General features: G+C 45.2%; 1 protein-coding gene across 1 annotated transcript in view; it reads right to left on the reverse strand.

The window, feature by feature from the left end:
- TRABD2B (TraB domain containing 2B) overlaps nt 1-16,207 on the reverse strand; it is a 409,784-nt gene extending 393,577 nt beyond the window's left edge. The window contains exons 1-2 of the mRNA XM_065410015.1: nt 16,100-16,207; nt 14,002-14,562 (exon numbers count right to left, since the gene is read on the reverse strand). Of these exons, the coding sequence (XP_065266087.1) occupies nt 14,002-14,562; nt 16,100-16,207 (669 nt within the window). The remainder of the gene's footprint in view (nt 1-14,001; nt 14,563-16,099) is intronic.
- Between the last annotated feature and the right edge of the window lie 342 nt (nt 16,208-16,549).

The raw sequence follows: 16,549 nt of genomic DNA on the forward strand, positions 1-16,549 counted from the left end.
GGGGGTAAATCTCATTTAGACTATGTTTCAGGGAATCGCCAGAGGCACAGCTTAACACCAGCCTAAATCACTGTAAGAGAATGTACTCTTGGCAAATGGTGCCAGCCTGCCAACTCTGCAGACTGACTCCTTCTCTTCGCCATAGCACAGCAGGGGTCAGAACAATGCAAAACCCATTGGCCCCATCCCACCAACGTAACTAAATCTGGATCTCGAGAGATGGCATCACATCAAAGATGGTAGCTCAGTTTCCAAGGCCCACTGAGTCCTTGCTCTCTCTCTCTCTCTCAAGAACATCAGCATAGGTACCGATAAGCACCAGTGATTTTTGTTGGCGTCAAGACCTAATTTAGTGGGCGCTCAGCTGAGACAACCAATTCATCCCACAAAACCAACCAAGCAGTCATCAAATGGTAACAAGGTTTTTTTCCCCCCATGAACTGGTGTCACGCTAGAAATCTAGCATTGGGAAGCTTCAAATCCCATTACCCACCTATTCCCCCAAGCCACTCCTTTGAGAAAAAGCCAGCCTACTTGTGTTCAAAATCATCCCCCCTTAGGGCCAGATGAGTGCCCCATTCCCTTGGACATACATCAGAACTCTGGAGGGGGTTTTCATTACTGAGCAATGAAACTGGCAATGAAAAAACTAACCTCAAACTCATATTTCTTTGTGTCAACAGACTGTCACAGTTCTCTGGACCACACCGTATGAAGCAGACGTGACTTCAGAATAATTCTGGCTATAACACAGGACTGGGAGCCTGATTTGCCATTAAGCCTATTTCTAGCTGAGCTGTTTTATTACTCGTTTCTTGAAAATGTTCTTGAAAAAGTCCTTCTTTAAGTCTGATTTCCATTCTACTCAGTAACATGGGGAAGAAAAATCAAGCCCTGCTCTTTCATATTTAACCCCACTAAGTGATTAAATGGTATAATAAGCAGTTAGCATGGTTATCAAGTCAACATTTGTCCTTTTGTGGTATCCCAGACAACACAAATAACTACTAGAACCAGAAATCAACTGCACTTTAGTCAATAATTCCTGCTGACCACATCCACGCTACTCAATTCATGGACTATATCCTCACCTGTAGACTGACACAGCTCCAATTAAATCAGTAGAACCATACCCATATATACCAGCTGGCAATCTGGCCCAGTGACTCCAATTACATTTGACTAGTGGAATAAAATTCACTATCTTGATTGTTTTAACATTGTAAATCAGCTACAGGCCAGAAAATACAAAGGCCTTCAGTAACTCAGCTATGTTTCTCAAGTCTCATTTTTCTCACTCCCCTTGCTGACTTTGCATCTTCTTTATACTGAGAGCTTTGCATTAGCCTAATATTGAATAGATATCTTAGAATCATAGAATATCAGGGTTGGAAGGGCCCTCAGGAGGTCATCTACTCCAACCCCCTGCTCAAAGCAGGACCAATCCCCAGACAGATTTTTGCTCCAGATCCCTAAATGGCCCTGGATTTAGCAAGCCAATGCTCAAACCACTGAGCTATCCCGTAATAGGAAATGTCCATGGAAAAAAATCAAAAGGAAACAAAAATGGCTTAGTTGCAGAAAGCATACCACGAGTTATCAGTATCAGTTAGCAACCGTAGTTGCTAACAAATGTGATAAGTCATTAGGCTGGTTATAAGCGTTAATGCAGTTTCTAAAATATTGGCAATATGCAGTCAAGATATAAAATTTTTAAATAAGGAAATATTCTCCCCTTCATTACTAATAGCAAGCTAGCTTATGCAAATGGAAAGAGCTTTAAAAAAATCAACCTACTGACCATTTGTTTACTTTTTTTGCACTTCACTGCACATGAAACCAGCCTGGTCAGTTTCACTTTGTTTGTAGACAGTTTCCTTTTCTAGTTTTCATGAACTGTGGGTAATTTTGTCCCCTACAGGAACCCCAATACAACAGCAGTGGGCACAGTACAAGAACCTGGATAGAGAGGTACTGGAGAAAGATTAGATAACTAAATTAGTTAGAATCCAGTGAACAACGCTATGTTGGTATGGCAAACATTTTGGCCAGGATACTCAAAAGTGACTGGTGCTTTTAGGTGCTTCCGTTTTTGGGTGTTCAAGACATCTGGGAGGGGGTCTGATTTTCAGAGATTGGGGGCTCAGCACTTTCTGAAGATCGAGTCTCCAGATGGGCCCCCCCAAAATGAAGTCACTCGAGCTCACTGGTCACTTGAAAATCCTGGCCTTTGTTTCCAAATGTTTGTTAAGAAAATATAGAAAAGAAAATGAGAAGTAAGAAAATTTCCCCTCATTTCCACTTGAGGGGAAGGCTAGCCCAGTGGTTAGGGCCCACTTCTAGGACTGGGAAAACCAGATTCAATTCCCTGCTCTGCTACAGACTTCCCGTGTGACCTTGGTCAAGTCATTTAGTCTCTCTGTGCCTCGGCTCCCCATCTGTGAAAGAGGAAAAATAACACTTCCCTGCCCCACAAAGTTGTTGTGAAGATACAATATTTTAATGAAACTGAGGCATTGGGGCCAGATAAGTAGGTAAATAGACATTTGTTTCACCCCGTCTATGTTTGACCAGGCAAATTTCCTGGGGTTTTCCACCCGGCTTTTCTCAGGCAAACCTTGCCCTCCCAGCTTGTCCCTCCCGCCCCCACACAGACTCTAAAGGAGGTTTTTGAGGGAGTAAGAATGGTAGGATTTGTCCCATAATAAATGGAAGGTTGCTCACTTCCTACACATATGGGATGCTCTCCTGGGTCCAAAGAAGTCAATTGCAAAACTCCCATTGTCTTCAAGTATTCAGGTGAAGGTTGTCGGTAGGGATGCATTAACAGGAAATAAATAAACAAATATATTTTAAAAGTTACCCTAAAGTTAGCAAGAATGGCAGAATTTAAAGAAATTAACTCAGGCAATGGGCACGTATGCACTGGAGAATGGGGTGTTTAAACCCATGTTAAAATCAGTCTTATAATGGGAGATTTGAAGAAGACGTAAAAGCTTTCCATTCATTTATATCAAAAATATTTGTGCTGACAGATTTACACAATTTAAACAACATGCTGTGGTGCCATCCCAAAGTGCCAGACGTATGGTTTTAATTTATAGGCTTTAGCAGCTTCCATTTACATCACGTTATGATAATAAAATGACTTGCAACAGAAGCTTTTTCCAAGGACCTCATAGAAGCATAGACGCTGTAAAGAGTGGAAATGCAAATGTTAAAAAACACGGTTAGCATAACCAGCGCTAGGAAAGATGACTGAAATGAACCTTTGATTTACACGTACTCACATCTGAGCTTCTGGACCAGGTTCCGTTTGCAGGGGCATCAGCAAAAGCATTTAGAACTTCGTAAGGATTCAAAATATTGTTAGATGTCATCCTCAAGGAACAGAGCAGGAGTAAGCAGCTGCAATACACACTTGACCACTAGAGGGAGCAGAGGATGGAAATCCAAAGAAGAAGAAGATGGCAGAACTGTATTTGTTGAGTTTGTGTAACCCCTTGGTGAGCATGTGTTATGGATCCTCCTCTGGGCCAAATCTGAGTCTCAATTACAGAGCCTTGTCTCTTTAACTCAAGAGGAAGCACCTCATGCCTTTAGCTCTGGAGTCCCTAATTTAATCCCAAGTGTGTTGGCCATCACGCTTGTAGAAAGAACCTTAGCTCTACCAGTTTCTCCCATCCTTCAATAAATGTCTTATAACAAACTGAGCCTTAGAAGGTTTGGAGGTTCAGAAAAGCCACCAGACATTTGGGATGGGGTTACAAAAGCTTATCCATAACTCTTAGGTCTGAAAATTTGGGCTGGAAATAAATAGCACAGAGGACAGGGCTCAAAAGTGAGATTTCTGATATTTCCTCCTTCTGGTTGTCTCTCTACTGTTGTATCTTCTATCGTGGCTGGAGCCTAGAAGTACAAAGACTCACAGAAATTAAAATAAAGAGGGTCCACCAACTTCTTGAACTTCAGCAAAGTTTTGTTGTAAACGTAAACCAAGGTGCATGAGGTCTTCTTATCTTACCTCAGTCGTATGGCCCGTCCACCCTACTGCTAATATACTGTATTTTCATTCATCCCTTTTGATTTCAGTCTTATTATGAGCTTGGCTTCTTTTCAAACCTTTTAGGCCAAGATTTTCAAAAGTGACTAATGATGTTGAATACCCTACTTGCCACATGATCCAGGGGGCTGGTTTTCAGCAGATGGGGGCTGGCTCAGCATCCTCAAAACGAGGCCCCGTTAAAGTCTCCCAGGTTGGGTAGTTGGAAACTGAGGCACCCAAAATCACTGGTCACCTTTGAAATTCGTCTTAAATAGTGTGTGGGTGTGGGTGTGTATAATCAATCCTCATGCTGTCAAATGTCGTGTGTGTGTGTGTGTGTGTGTGTGTGTGTGTGTGTGTGTGTGTGTGTGTGTGTGTGTGTGTGTGTGTGAGACAGACAGACAGACAGCCCTGGTCAAAGCATGCAATAAAGCCAATAGACAGGCAGGATAAATCCTACCTATTTATTAAATCTAGGCGTGGATTAACCAATATTTCTCCTTCACATGGTTCATTGTCTGTGGTTGTTATAGAAAGCGAAGAGGTTAACGATGGAGGGATTGGAACCTGAAGTGCATTACAGGGGAAGCCTGTTCTGCCGTCTACAGCACAGTATATCACTCTGAAGTTCCCAGCCCTGCCTTGCCAAGAGCTCTGCTGCAGACCCCAGTCCCAGCGGGAGCACGAAGTGAATTAGTGCCCTTGCTTAAGATCATTTCAGTGCAGGAACCACTGACCAGCCGGAATGATGTGGGTTGGCTTTATAATGTCGACTGCTATCCACCAGGGACTGAGGAAAGACCGTTAAAGATTTCACTGAGGGCTGGAGGTTGAACTGTACTTGAATCGAGGTTCTGAAGGTCTAAACACAACATTGTGTTTAGAGTCCTAACCTCCACTGAAATCAGTGGAGGTTAGGAGCCGATGTACCTTTGTGGATCTGGGCCCATATCCCCAGTGCGACATGCATCTCCCCAGGTGCCTTTACTCCAGTGGGTGAAGCAGTGCTCCGAAGACCCTTTGCAAAATCTTGTCACCTGACCCATGCACTGTTACAGAGTCAGGCTCTGGGAAACAGGGCTCAGGGTTGTACAGCGGAGCATGCCTGCCTCCCCCACTTTACACAGCAGAATTATACCATTTCTGCTCCCAAGGGGCCCTCTACAGACACAGAGGATTATTAATTATTTGTATTGCAGTAGTACCCTGCAGCCCCAGTCATGGAACAGGCCCCTACCGCACTAGGCACTGCACAAACAGAATAAAAAGCCGGTCCCTGCCCCAATGAGCATGCTGCCCAAATAAGAGGATGGATACATTTCCCCCCTTCCCGGATGTGCAGTTTTAAAAATGAGAGTTGCCTCCTGCAACAGACGGTGGCATCGCTGGCCTCCAGAAGAGATCAGGGATTGCCACGCAATAGCAAACATCGCAGAGGAAAGTGGACTCTGGAGTGGTCAGAAAAAGCCTTTCAGGTCCCATTCAACAGAGCGATGCGCCGTCTAACAAGGTGGCCTGTCTCTGCAGAGCACACCGAGTTTCCACTGCACGCCACTGTTCCTCTAACATACCGCCCAGTACTGATGGATCAGTCTGATGCATTTCAATACTCAACTGCACGAACCGTTCTGTCTAGCTACGGCAAAGTCTCCCTTGATCGGGAGCACTAGTTCAGAGGGACACTGATGGGTTATTTTAGGCCAGAGATTTGCCAACGGGGCTAAGCACAAGAGAATGTGAGGCTCATTACGTTCCCCTCCCCGATCTGACACCAAAGAAAGAGTCTGTAGCTTAACCTCTCTGCAGTTGCTAGCCCTGGAGTAGAAGCCATAGCTTCTTCATGCCATGCTGTGTGATGTGTTAGGGCCACTGGCTCTGCATAATGGTGCCTCCAATCGCTCCTCTGGTCTCCTGTTCCCCATGCTGGCTTGGGGTAGTCAACCTTCATGCCACACAGAAGATATAACTGGCTCCTCGCCCCCGCCATCTGTCTAGGCACTTCTGCCTCGTGCATCCTAAGCACAGTGGTTAAGTGGGTGGGAGAGGGGGAAGATTTGCATAGGCTCTGCACTATAGCTGTCTTTCACCCAGGGAAATTAGAATATTTCCTTTCAGGAAATTGCTTTAAATCGGTGGCATTCACCCTTTGCCATTTCAGGGGATCATGGAACCTGGTGACCAGAATCTCCCTCCAGTTTAGCAGGATGGAAGTGCAGGGTCCCTGACGCTTGTTTTGGCCTCCCCTGAGAGTCACAATCGCCAGGCTGGGAACCCTTGTTTTAAATATATGTTGAGATCGGGAGAAGAGGGGGGGTTGATTAAGAAAATGTAAAACCAAACAACATCCATTTCATCGTTATTCAGTGTTCCTTCAAGAGCGCCAGAATCAAATACAGATTGACCCCTTCACCCATTTAGTCCCTTATTCCCACTGACTCTGAAGTCTAGTCATCGGTGTGTCTCTGGGACAGAGCCCTGGGAGATGTAGCAGAGTACAGAAAGTTGCCCCTGGTGTTTTTAAGGGAGTGTTTCATAGATCCCGAGGCCAGAAAGGACCATCTAGTCTGACCTCCTGTATAACACAGGCCCAGAGAACTTCCTCCAAAATAATTCCGAGAGCAGATGTTTTAGAAGAACATCCGATCGTGGTTTAAAAGTTCTCAGCAGCGGAGATTGTGTGGGATGTAGACACTCCACTGAAGGATTGCAAATTCAACCACAGCCACAGCATATGAATAAGGGTGAGCTACAGGCAAAACTCGCCCGGATGTAAAACATCAGCCACAGACTAGGACCCCATGGTGCTAGGTGCTGTACAAACACAGAGTAAAAAAGAGAAGGGGCCTGCCTAAAAGAGCTTCATATTTCTTGATTTTGGGCGCTAGACTCCTAGACTCCTGGTCAATACAGTGAATGCACTCCAAAAAAGAAACAAATGGCATCAATATCAGCTGTTGTTATTGTGGGTGTGGGAATAAAGGGGGTCTCAGCGCTGGATCTGGCCTACAGGGAGCAGAAGGTAGGATCCAGGCATAAGAGCCTGCCTTCATAATTCTCTGCAGAAACCCCTGCTTGGAAGCAAGATGACCCTCAGCTGCATGGGGGGCCCCTGTCTAACAGGGAAAAGGGCAATACAAGTATTGCCTCAGGAGTAGCGTCTTCTCGCAAATTAAGCCACAAATTCCCTAATTTGGGGCCTTACCGTAAATTAGGCTATTCAGTTACCCAATCTGCTGCCAGTAAAATAGGGCCCAAAACGCACTATATAAGGAATCGAATGGATAGGGTGCAGGGAAAGGTAGCCTCTGCATATTAGGAAGCAAACAGGTCAGGTCTGGGAAGGGGTAATCCTCACCATATTAGGAAACAAAAGGATGATTCGGAAGGTAGGGGATACGGCGGGTACCAAGAGAAGGGTAGGGATAAAAGATGCTGTAACCATAACTCGGGGCTCACTTCGTTGGTCGCGAGGCGGAGGGGAACGAGTGGTCTGGATGTTGTAACCGAATAAATCGCTTCTTACCATTCCACCCGGCTTCATCCATCATTTGGCCCCACAACAATGATTATTATTTAATTTCTATATTTAAATAATGCTCAAGTGCCCCCATCAGGATCAGCGCACCATTGTATTAGGTGCCGTGAAAACACATGGAGAACCAATCCTTGACCTTAAGAGTTTGCAAACTGAGACCCTGATCTTACCAATGGATCCACTAATCAAGACCACTCCGATATGAAGGGATCCACCCCAGGAAATGTGACTGCAGGACAGGGGCTTATGGACAAGAAGCTGGATATGAGTCAGCAGTGTGCCCTTGTTGCCAAGAAGGCTAATGGCATATTGGGCTGCATTAGTAGGAGCATTGCCAGCAGATTACTCCCCTCTATTCGGCACTGGTGAGGCCACACCTGGAGTATTGCATCCAGTTTCCCTCCGCCCCCCCCCCCACCATAGAAAGGATGTGGACAAATTGGAGAGAGTCCAGCGGAGGGCAACGGAAATGATCGGGGGTTGGGGCACATGACTTATGAGGAGAGGCTGAGGGAACTGGGGTTATTTAGTCTGCAGAAGAGAAGAATGAGGGGGGATTTGATAGCAGCCTTCAACTACCTGAAGGGGGGTTCCAAAGAGGATGGAGCTCGGCTGTTCTCATTGGTGGCAGATGACAGAACAAGGAGTAATGGTCTCAAGTTGCAGTGGAGGAGATCTAGGTTGGATATTCAGAAACACTATTTCACTAGGAGGGTGGTGAAGCACTGGAATGGGTTACCTAAGGAGGTGGTGGAATCTCCATCCTTAGAGGTTTTTAAGGCCCGGCTTGACAAAGCCTTGGCTGGGATGATTTTGTTGGTGTTGGTCCTGTTTTGAGCAGGGGGTTGGACTAGATGACCTCCTGAGGTCTCTTCCAACCCTAATATTGTATGATTCTAACCCAAGCGATATATGAAGGTTTGTGGGGGTGAGTAAAGTGGTACAACCGAGTATATACAATTTGTTATATACATTTGCAATTGAATATCAATGCTGTAGATTAACTGCCAATTGCCCCGCAAGCCATCTTTAACTGGCTGACTTTTTCTTTTATAGGCATGATGCCAGAGCTGGACGCAAAAGAAAGATCTCAAGGAGGAAAACAGAATGGCCCTAGAGATCCGTATGAAAAGTAAATTAGATTTTATAAATCTTTCAGGTTTTGATAATTTGGGGTATAACTATTAGTAGCAGCTACTGATTTTTTTTTGAGTACATATTTTTATCTTAAACAGTTGCCCAGCACAGGTTTTAAAGTGACTCCATCTTGTGAGCTTTTTGCAGCACACACACACAGTACAGAATAATTTTAATTTTGCCTTGTGCCTTTTCATTATAAATTTTATAGAGCTAGCCGGAAAATTACACCTCCCCTCGCCCCGCCCACACACACCTGAGAAATTCAGATTTTCTTCAAAAAATAAAACAGACTAAAACTTATTTATTTTGGAGGGAGGCGCTTTTGGCAAAGGTAGACCAAAAATCTTCTGGTATTCCACCACCAATATCTGAAATATTTAGGGCTTTTGGCTTTATTGTTGTTGGGGGGAAAAAATTGAGAGAGAAAAATTGTTTGTCAAAATCCCACTTTTCCACCAACACAACCCTCCCCCCAAAGGAAAAAGCCTTTTCATCAATAACATTTTGTCCGGTTCTAAACATTTTAACTTTTTCATCTGTTTTTGTTTTTTTTAAACTGGGCCAGGTCCTCAGTTGGTGTAAACGGGCATCGCGCCACTGAAATCAGAGCTATAGCAATTTGTACCATCTGAAGATTATGGCCCTTGCAGATGCAAAAATATTTAATCTTTTTTAAAAAGGCGTGGGAGGAATGCTGGGCACACCCAAATATTGCCCTGTCTGTATAGTAATATTTCATGTCTGTATATTCATATTTCTGCTATTCAGGGCCCAACGTAAAGAGTGCAGATAGATGTCACTGGCCAAACATGATGGACCACCCATAGTCCTTTTATTAAACAGCACTTGTACTCTCTGTAATCCTATCACTAGCATAATCAGAGCTTCCATGTCCCAGAGTTTGATGGAACAGCAGGACCTGGGAAATGAAGACTGACTTTGTTAACAAAGCCATTTCTCCCACTTAATTCGGACTCTCCTTGGTGGGAAGTAGGAAAACAATGTTTATTTGTGCAGCGAGTGAGGGGGAAGAGAAATGAAAGGAAGAGACTAGCTAAGTGTGAAGTTTGATCTGGCACTATCTAGAGCTCCTTTCTTCCAGGCTGTCTCTGATCCAATCAATTACAGTTTGATATTACGTCTCTCATTTAATTTATCCCACCACATCTTGCAGTGATCTGAATCTGATTATTATCTAGATTGTGACTAAGAAGGAAAACCTAGCCATCTTGAGGATAATGAACACAGCCTTCGTTCAATCAGTGTGATTTCCCATGTATGGATAGGTTTAAAATCATCAGGACAACACTGGGTCTTTAGCAAGGCTACTTTGCAAACAGGAAGCATAGTAACGAAAGGCTTTGCCACCAGCTGAATGTGGATTAACTGTGTGGACAAAGAACTAGTGATGGGAGATGAAAAAGAGTGAAGTGGATAATATATAGGAATGAATTAGAGGGCGGGGAGTAAATACCTTCTTGGCAATCATGCTGGGTTCCATGTCTAGAGACAGAACTGAGCAGCGAAGTTGCAAATCTTCCCCGGGAATCGGGGGGCTCAGATACAGGGGTGAAATCCTGGCTCTGTTGAAGTCAATGGCAACAGCCCCATTGGTTTTAATGAACACCTGATTTCACCCAGGTCCCATTACAGAGTTAGGAGCTGGCTGCAAAGTTCAGATCCAAATCTGGATGTGAACTTCCCCAAATTTCAGCATGATCAGGTGTGGGGTTGGGCCCACCTCTACCCAAAATCAAACAGGTACTTTAGCTTCCTGGAAAGCCTTTGTTATAACTATATTGGAGCTTTTAGACAGTGGGGTCCCAAGAGCACCAGGAGATATTGCTCCTTCTAGAACTCCAGGAAGCATTTTCTCTCTCTAACCGCATGGAACATTTGTGGGCAAATCACTTCTGCTCCCATTGGCATTCATGTGGCTGCCTTTCCTCACCCCTTGCCATATAATGCCCTAATCTGGGGCTAGGAGCCTAAAAACTAGAGATGGGCCTGAACTGGAAATGCAGATTCCATACACCTCCACAAGACATGGGTGAGTTCAAAATATGGACGTGAAGCAGGACCTGAGCTTGGAGATTCAGGGCAGTGTCTGTTAATAACTCAGGCCCAGATCCTCAAAGGGATTTAGGCACCAAACCTTTGAGCTATTGCCCCAAAACTTCACTCCTAATCAAAGCTACTAAGATGGATCCATATAGTTCTGATCTGTTCTGAATCATATTCCAGCATTGGGAAAGTTTGGATTCTGAGGTTCTGACCCACCTTTACTTATCACACTTGGATTTAGAAACCTTCACCACCAGGTGTGTTGTTTGCTAGTGCTGGTGCCCGATCCTGCATTTCGTGGGTAACCAAAACTCTCACTGAAGTCACTAGGAGTTGTGGGTGCTTGTAAATACTGGATTGGGCCCCTCTCAATCTCAAGGACACTTAGAAGGCAATTAAATCAGTGGTAAAGCTCCAGTATATTAGCCACATGGTCTCCATATATCAGCAGGGAATACTATGCAGAAGTCCCAGGAGGAATGGAGGGTCAGACTACGAATGTTATATTGCCAAGGTGCACAATGGGAAAATGATATACCACCTATGTTCTCAAAGAAGCAATCAATTACATTGTACATCTTAATTTTCTCATGTGGATAAAATGATTCACAAATCGAAGGAACTCTAGGCATGGAACATTCCTGGTTAAAAATCCAAAAACCTCCCATTTCTTTCAGAAACAATCGAAACCAAGTACAACGGGGTGATCACTTCTTGATTTCCCCCTCCTCATGATATCAGATTAACGGATTTGGTGTACAAAGTCCTATTCAAAATTTTCAGTAACACAAAGCTGCCTTTCAGATTGGGCGCGGCGAGGGGGACAGGGAGGAAGCCAATGACTATTTTTTTAAACTTACTAAGGGAAACATGCTGGATTTTTCCCTGGAAAGCAAAAGCACAGAGATGTTTAAATGAGGCACAATTACAAGACTTGGTTTCCAAATTTTCTTATATATTATATGCAATATTGCAGTAATGCTGAAAGCAGGTAAGAAGTGCTGATGCCCTTAGCAGATTTGGGAGTGTAATTTAGGGCAGATGTTCTCAAACCACACACACAGAGTGGAATACAAGAACTGGTCAATTTCTGATTTCCATTTTTGGTATGTTTAATTATGTGTGTCTTACGGAAGACTCCAAGATTTAGAATTAAGAGGAGAAATCTAGTTATAGGAACCCACTCCTCTCAATTAGCACAGCAGTGGGACTGCTAGACAGAGTGATAACATTACAAATTACTACCGCCAAACAATTTGCCAGGTGCCAGAATGTATTCACCTTAAAGGAAGCAAGTAAAGAGCTATCTGGTTTGTTTTACTTAATTTTGTCTCATGTTGTTTTGATGGCCACCTTTCCAGAAGTGGCGTCAAGCTAAGCAAAATAATATTTTTAAAGTAACTCTTGAATGGTGACCTGTTTTTGTAGTAACATCAACAATCCATAATAATCAAAACCTAACATCTTGTTAATAAAAATCAGAATTTTCCACAAAACTCCCCGTTACCGTCTATAAAACAACTCCTTTACTAAATAGGTAATAGTCCTAATTCTTTTTAAAGGAAGGGGGATTCTATGTACATGTTAAAAATTAGGGACTAAAAGGAAATTAAGTTGAATTATCATCCCCTGAGTACTATGGTAAGAACATTTCTTTGCAATTCTCTTTCCCTCACACACACAAAAATGTGTAATATGATTCACATTTAAAAGGCTTCCAAGTGTAGATTTTTAACTAAGGTCTTTCATGTGTTTTATTTTAAGTACTATTTGACCTACTACAGCCAACTAGGATTGGATCAATATTGGGAGGGTACCGTGGTTAATTATTTAGACTTCGGTTTTAAAGAAGTATGTGGTCAACAAAAAGAAAAGGCGGTTAACTCTTTGAAGGAAAGGGAGAAGCAAATTCCTTGTCAAAAACCACAGATGTCTGTAGTTTTTGGTTTAGAAATAAGAATTTTTTAACAACTCAAACTATACTTTCCATGCTCTCAGAGCCTAGGCTCTCACTGATTTGCTGTGGGAACTCTATATACTCTGTGTACACTCTTACAACTGGGAACATTAAAGGAATTTATTTTTGCTAAAAGAAAAAAAAATGTGATTTTTCGCTGTAAATCAAAACCCCCGTTAGATCTTTGAAAAATGCATCACTTGGTGACAATCTCTCCACTTAAAGAGTCACTGTGGATTTTTTGTTTAAATAAGGACAGCACGGTAGGACAGGAAATAGTTGCACTAACAGTAATGACGAAAGCCGGTTTAAAAAAAAAAAAAACAACAACATTGTAATTATAAGTCATGGTTTTCTCTGGACTATTTCCCCCTCCCACTCTTTTTGCTCAATTTCAGAATTTCCAGTATTTCTAATTTGACAGTTTCACAAAGCAACGTCAAGAGCTGTGAATGTATTTCTGCTAGTCCACTCAAATGAAATCGATCCTGGCTTGAAATGTGGTTTAGAAAGTTGAATTACCAACAGAAAGAGACATTCTGGATTCAAACTACACCAACACTTGCTCCTTAATCTGTCCTTCACTTTCCAAGCTTCACCTCCTCTTCACAACCCCCCCTTGCAGATTCAAGAAATGAAAATTCAACTTATCTCAGTACACAACAGCTTATATGAAAGTCCATTTCTTTAGACGTGGAATAATAAAGTAAGAACACCCAAGCAGTTTGCATAACATTAAACACACTGAAAACGACATTAAAACTCCCTCCGCCCACCCCCCACCCCCACCCCATCCATTCAGTTCACATTTTTACTTCTGAGTTGCGGGGAATGAGAGGATGGCGTTAGAAACTTTTTACCAAGTTGCTGCAGAAATTAGATACTAGGTTTGACACCTTCCCTTGCATATTACAAACTTGGGGACACAGCATCTCGGTGCCTCTGGCTCCCTAATATTACCTGCAGTAGAGAGAAAGAGAGAGAGAGAGCGTGTGTGTGTGGGGGGGGGGTACACAATTGTGTCGTGGTGGCTATCCCATGCACACACAGAGTCACCTCTGCAGATACACAGCACCATCAGTGTTACGTCACTTGATCGCTGCGTTGGATTGCTGAGGGCCTGCTCTAAAGGCCATTGCAGCTTCAATGGGCTTTGGGTAATGCCCTGTCTTCCTGAGCTCTCTTACCCTGGTGCTGGTCAGTTTCCCTTCCCCCCTGCTGGGATGGACAGAGAAGCCCAGGGGCCCAAGCCCCCCTTACCTGGGAGAAATTGAGCCCATTCAGTGGGTGGCACTGCTCTTCCACCCTCTCCACAGCCCCTGTCCTCTTCTTCATCCGCTCGGCCTCCTGGGCCAGGTAGAGGTCTAGCACAGGCACCCCTCGGGAGCGGATGTCCGTCTCAGTCAGGGAGTTGACCATCAGCATCACCCAGACGGGCCTCTTGCGCTCCCAGTTGCCGGCGATGGCATTGAAGAGGTAGTCAGCGTACAGCCCCTTGCCCCGCTGGTCTGGGGTCATCCAGTGTGGCAGCATCAGCTTGACGTACTCCAAGTGCCGCTTGAGGCGGCGGTAGAGCTCCCGGGGCAGCACGTCCTGCAGGTTCTCGCCGTGGGGCAGCATCTGGCAGCTGGCCAGGCCTGAGATGGTGTAGGGATCAGTGAGGTCCAGTTCGAAGTACACGCTGGAGCTGGCCTGGAACGCTGCCTTGGAGTTCTCAGGGATGAAGTCCCAGACTCGCGTGTAGGGCACGTGGATGGTGCCAAACAGGTAGGCCGGGGGGTCCCGTTGAATGGTCCACAAGAAGGAGTTTAGCTCTCCCTGCTGGGGATGGGGGAGAGACAGAGTCAGAGCCAGTCCGCTTGGGGGACGAGGCTCAGGGCCAGCAAAACCACAGGACAGCATGTGAGAGAGAGAGAGAGAATTTTATATACAGCAACTCTGCTGCACACACTATACTACAACAACACACAGCCTCAGTAGAGAGGTCTATGAGATATACACCAGAACGGTCTAGCTGCATAGATCCATACGCAACACAGATAAACCATACATAAACTGTCTCCGTCTGTATGTGCACACGAACACACACTCCAGGCATATACACACTGAACTGCTATAATATACTGGGACAGATCAAACACAGTTTCTGTGCGAGTACCTATCTGAATAAGAAATCTCGTCATCTGCATTGTTCCTTGGTATAACTGCGACAGTTGCTTGCAAGACGGTACTGTGTGTGCAGTGTGCACCCAAAACATTGGTTCTATCTCCACCTGAGTGATGAACTGTTGATTGTGTACTAATGTGGTTCTGGGCAAATTAATCAATTGTTGGTTAGTTATGAATAAGCAAGTAGATTTGAGAACTACAGTTCAAGTTCAAAGTGGCCCTGAAAGGAATCCAGCCTTAAAATTAGTAAGTGAACGCTCCCTGCATTCAATAAAATAGAGTCCATTCTATGTTGGCTATAACACTTATCCAATTAGCAAACCTAGCTTGTTGGATTTCGGCTTTAAAATCTAACTGGCACCTTGGCAAATTCATAAAAACGGATCCCTTTTCAGTAACTGTATTTATCTATAAAAAGCACGGCTACCCCTCTGTATTTATCTATATTTCTATAGCTATATGTACACATGTGTCTCTGCATAATTAGCATGTAACCATACAGATAAATGTGGCGATGGCTAGATCCACATAGATGTCTAGCTAGATGAACTATATATACAGAAGCTATATGTGCACCTATAGACACACAGTGCAAAGGGGAGGCAGTGTGTAGATATGGAAAGACATACAGAGAAACTGTATTTAATCTGCGAGTATCTACACCCATGTATAAACTCGACACATGGAACTTGCATGCTTACACCTGTGTGCACTCAGCCATACGCCCAGCCGTGTGGACGTGGTGCCTGTCTAGAGGCACTGCCAGGTGTGTGTAGAGATGCAGCTGGAGCCCTGGATGTGTGGATCCAGGCAGGCAGACGGAGGGACAGTGACCCCCTTGGGCTGTAGTGATCAGACCCACCCCTGAGCAGAAAGTGCCTGGGAGCTGGCGTGCCCTGAGCAAACTGGGCAACCATCCTATCCCCCCGCAGCCGAGCCCTGGTCCATCAGAGAGCGAAGCAAGCAGAGCTGGGATGGGGCTGTCTCCATGCCCTGGGATGGGGGACTGATTTGGGCGGGGAGAATAAAAAAGCAGCGATTATCCCCCCCGGCCCCTGGAGGAGACTGCCAGGCAGAGGGCCAGTCCCCGCTGCGGATCGCCTGCTGGTTTCCTGGGGCTTGGGCGTGAAGCCGGAGCGCGGGGCGCAGGCGGGGGCAAGGGGAAGCAGCTCCGGGGAACGCAGCTCACCGATCGGGGCAGCTCACATGGCCCGGGCTCCATCTGCTTCCTCCTAGCTGTGGCGCCGGGCAGGATCCCCCCGAAGATGAAGTAGATCAGCGCCAGGTTGGGTTGCATCCTGCCTCGTCCCAGCTGAGCCTTCCCTGGTGGCTTTTCTGGAGCTTAACCTCCCTCCCCCTGCCCTTGTTATTCAAACAAACTTTGCCCGTCCCGTGCGCAGGTGACAAGTGCAAGCAGGAGCCGGCGCCTGGAGCCCCCCCTCTCTGCTCAGGGCTTGTCAGACGGCGAAAGGCTCCGCAGAGGACGAGCCCGGCTTTGCGCCTGATCCCCAGCCTCCGCCATGCTCCTTTTGCAAATCGGAGGAGCCACTTCTGAGCTGGCCGGAGCAGTTTTTCGGCGTTGGGAAGGAGGTGGGAGAGCAAAGGAGCTTGTCAGGCGGGGGGGTTGGAGCCTCGCTGG

The sequence above is a fragment of the Emys orbicularis genome, chromosome 8 (genome assembly GCF_028017835.1).
Source record: "Emys orbicularis isolate rEmyOrb1 chromosome 8, rEmyOrb1.hap1, whole genome shotgun sequence".
NCBI lineage: Eukaryota > Metazoa > Chordata > Testudines > Emydidae > Emys > Emys orbicularis.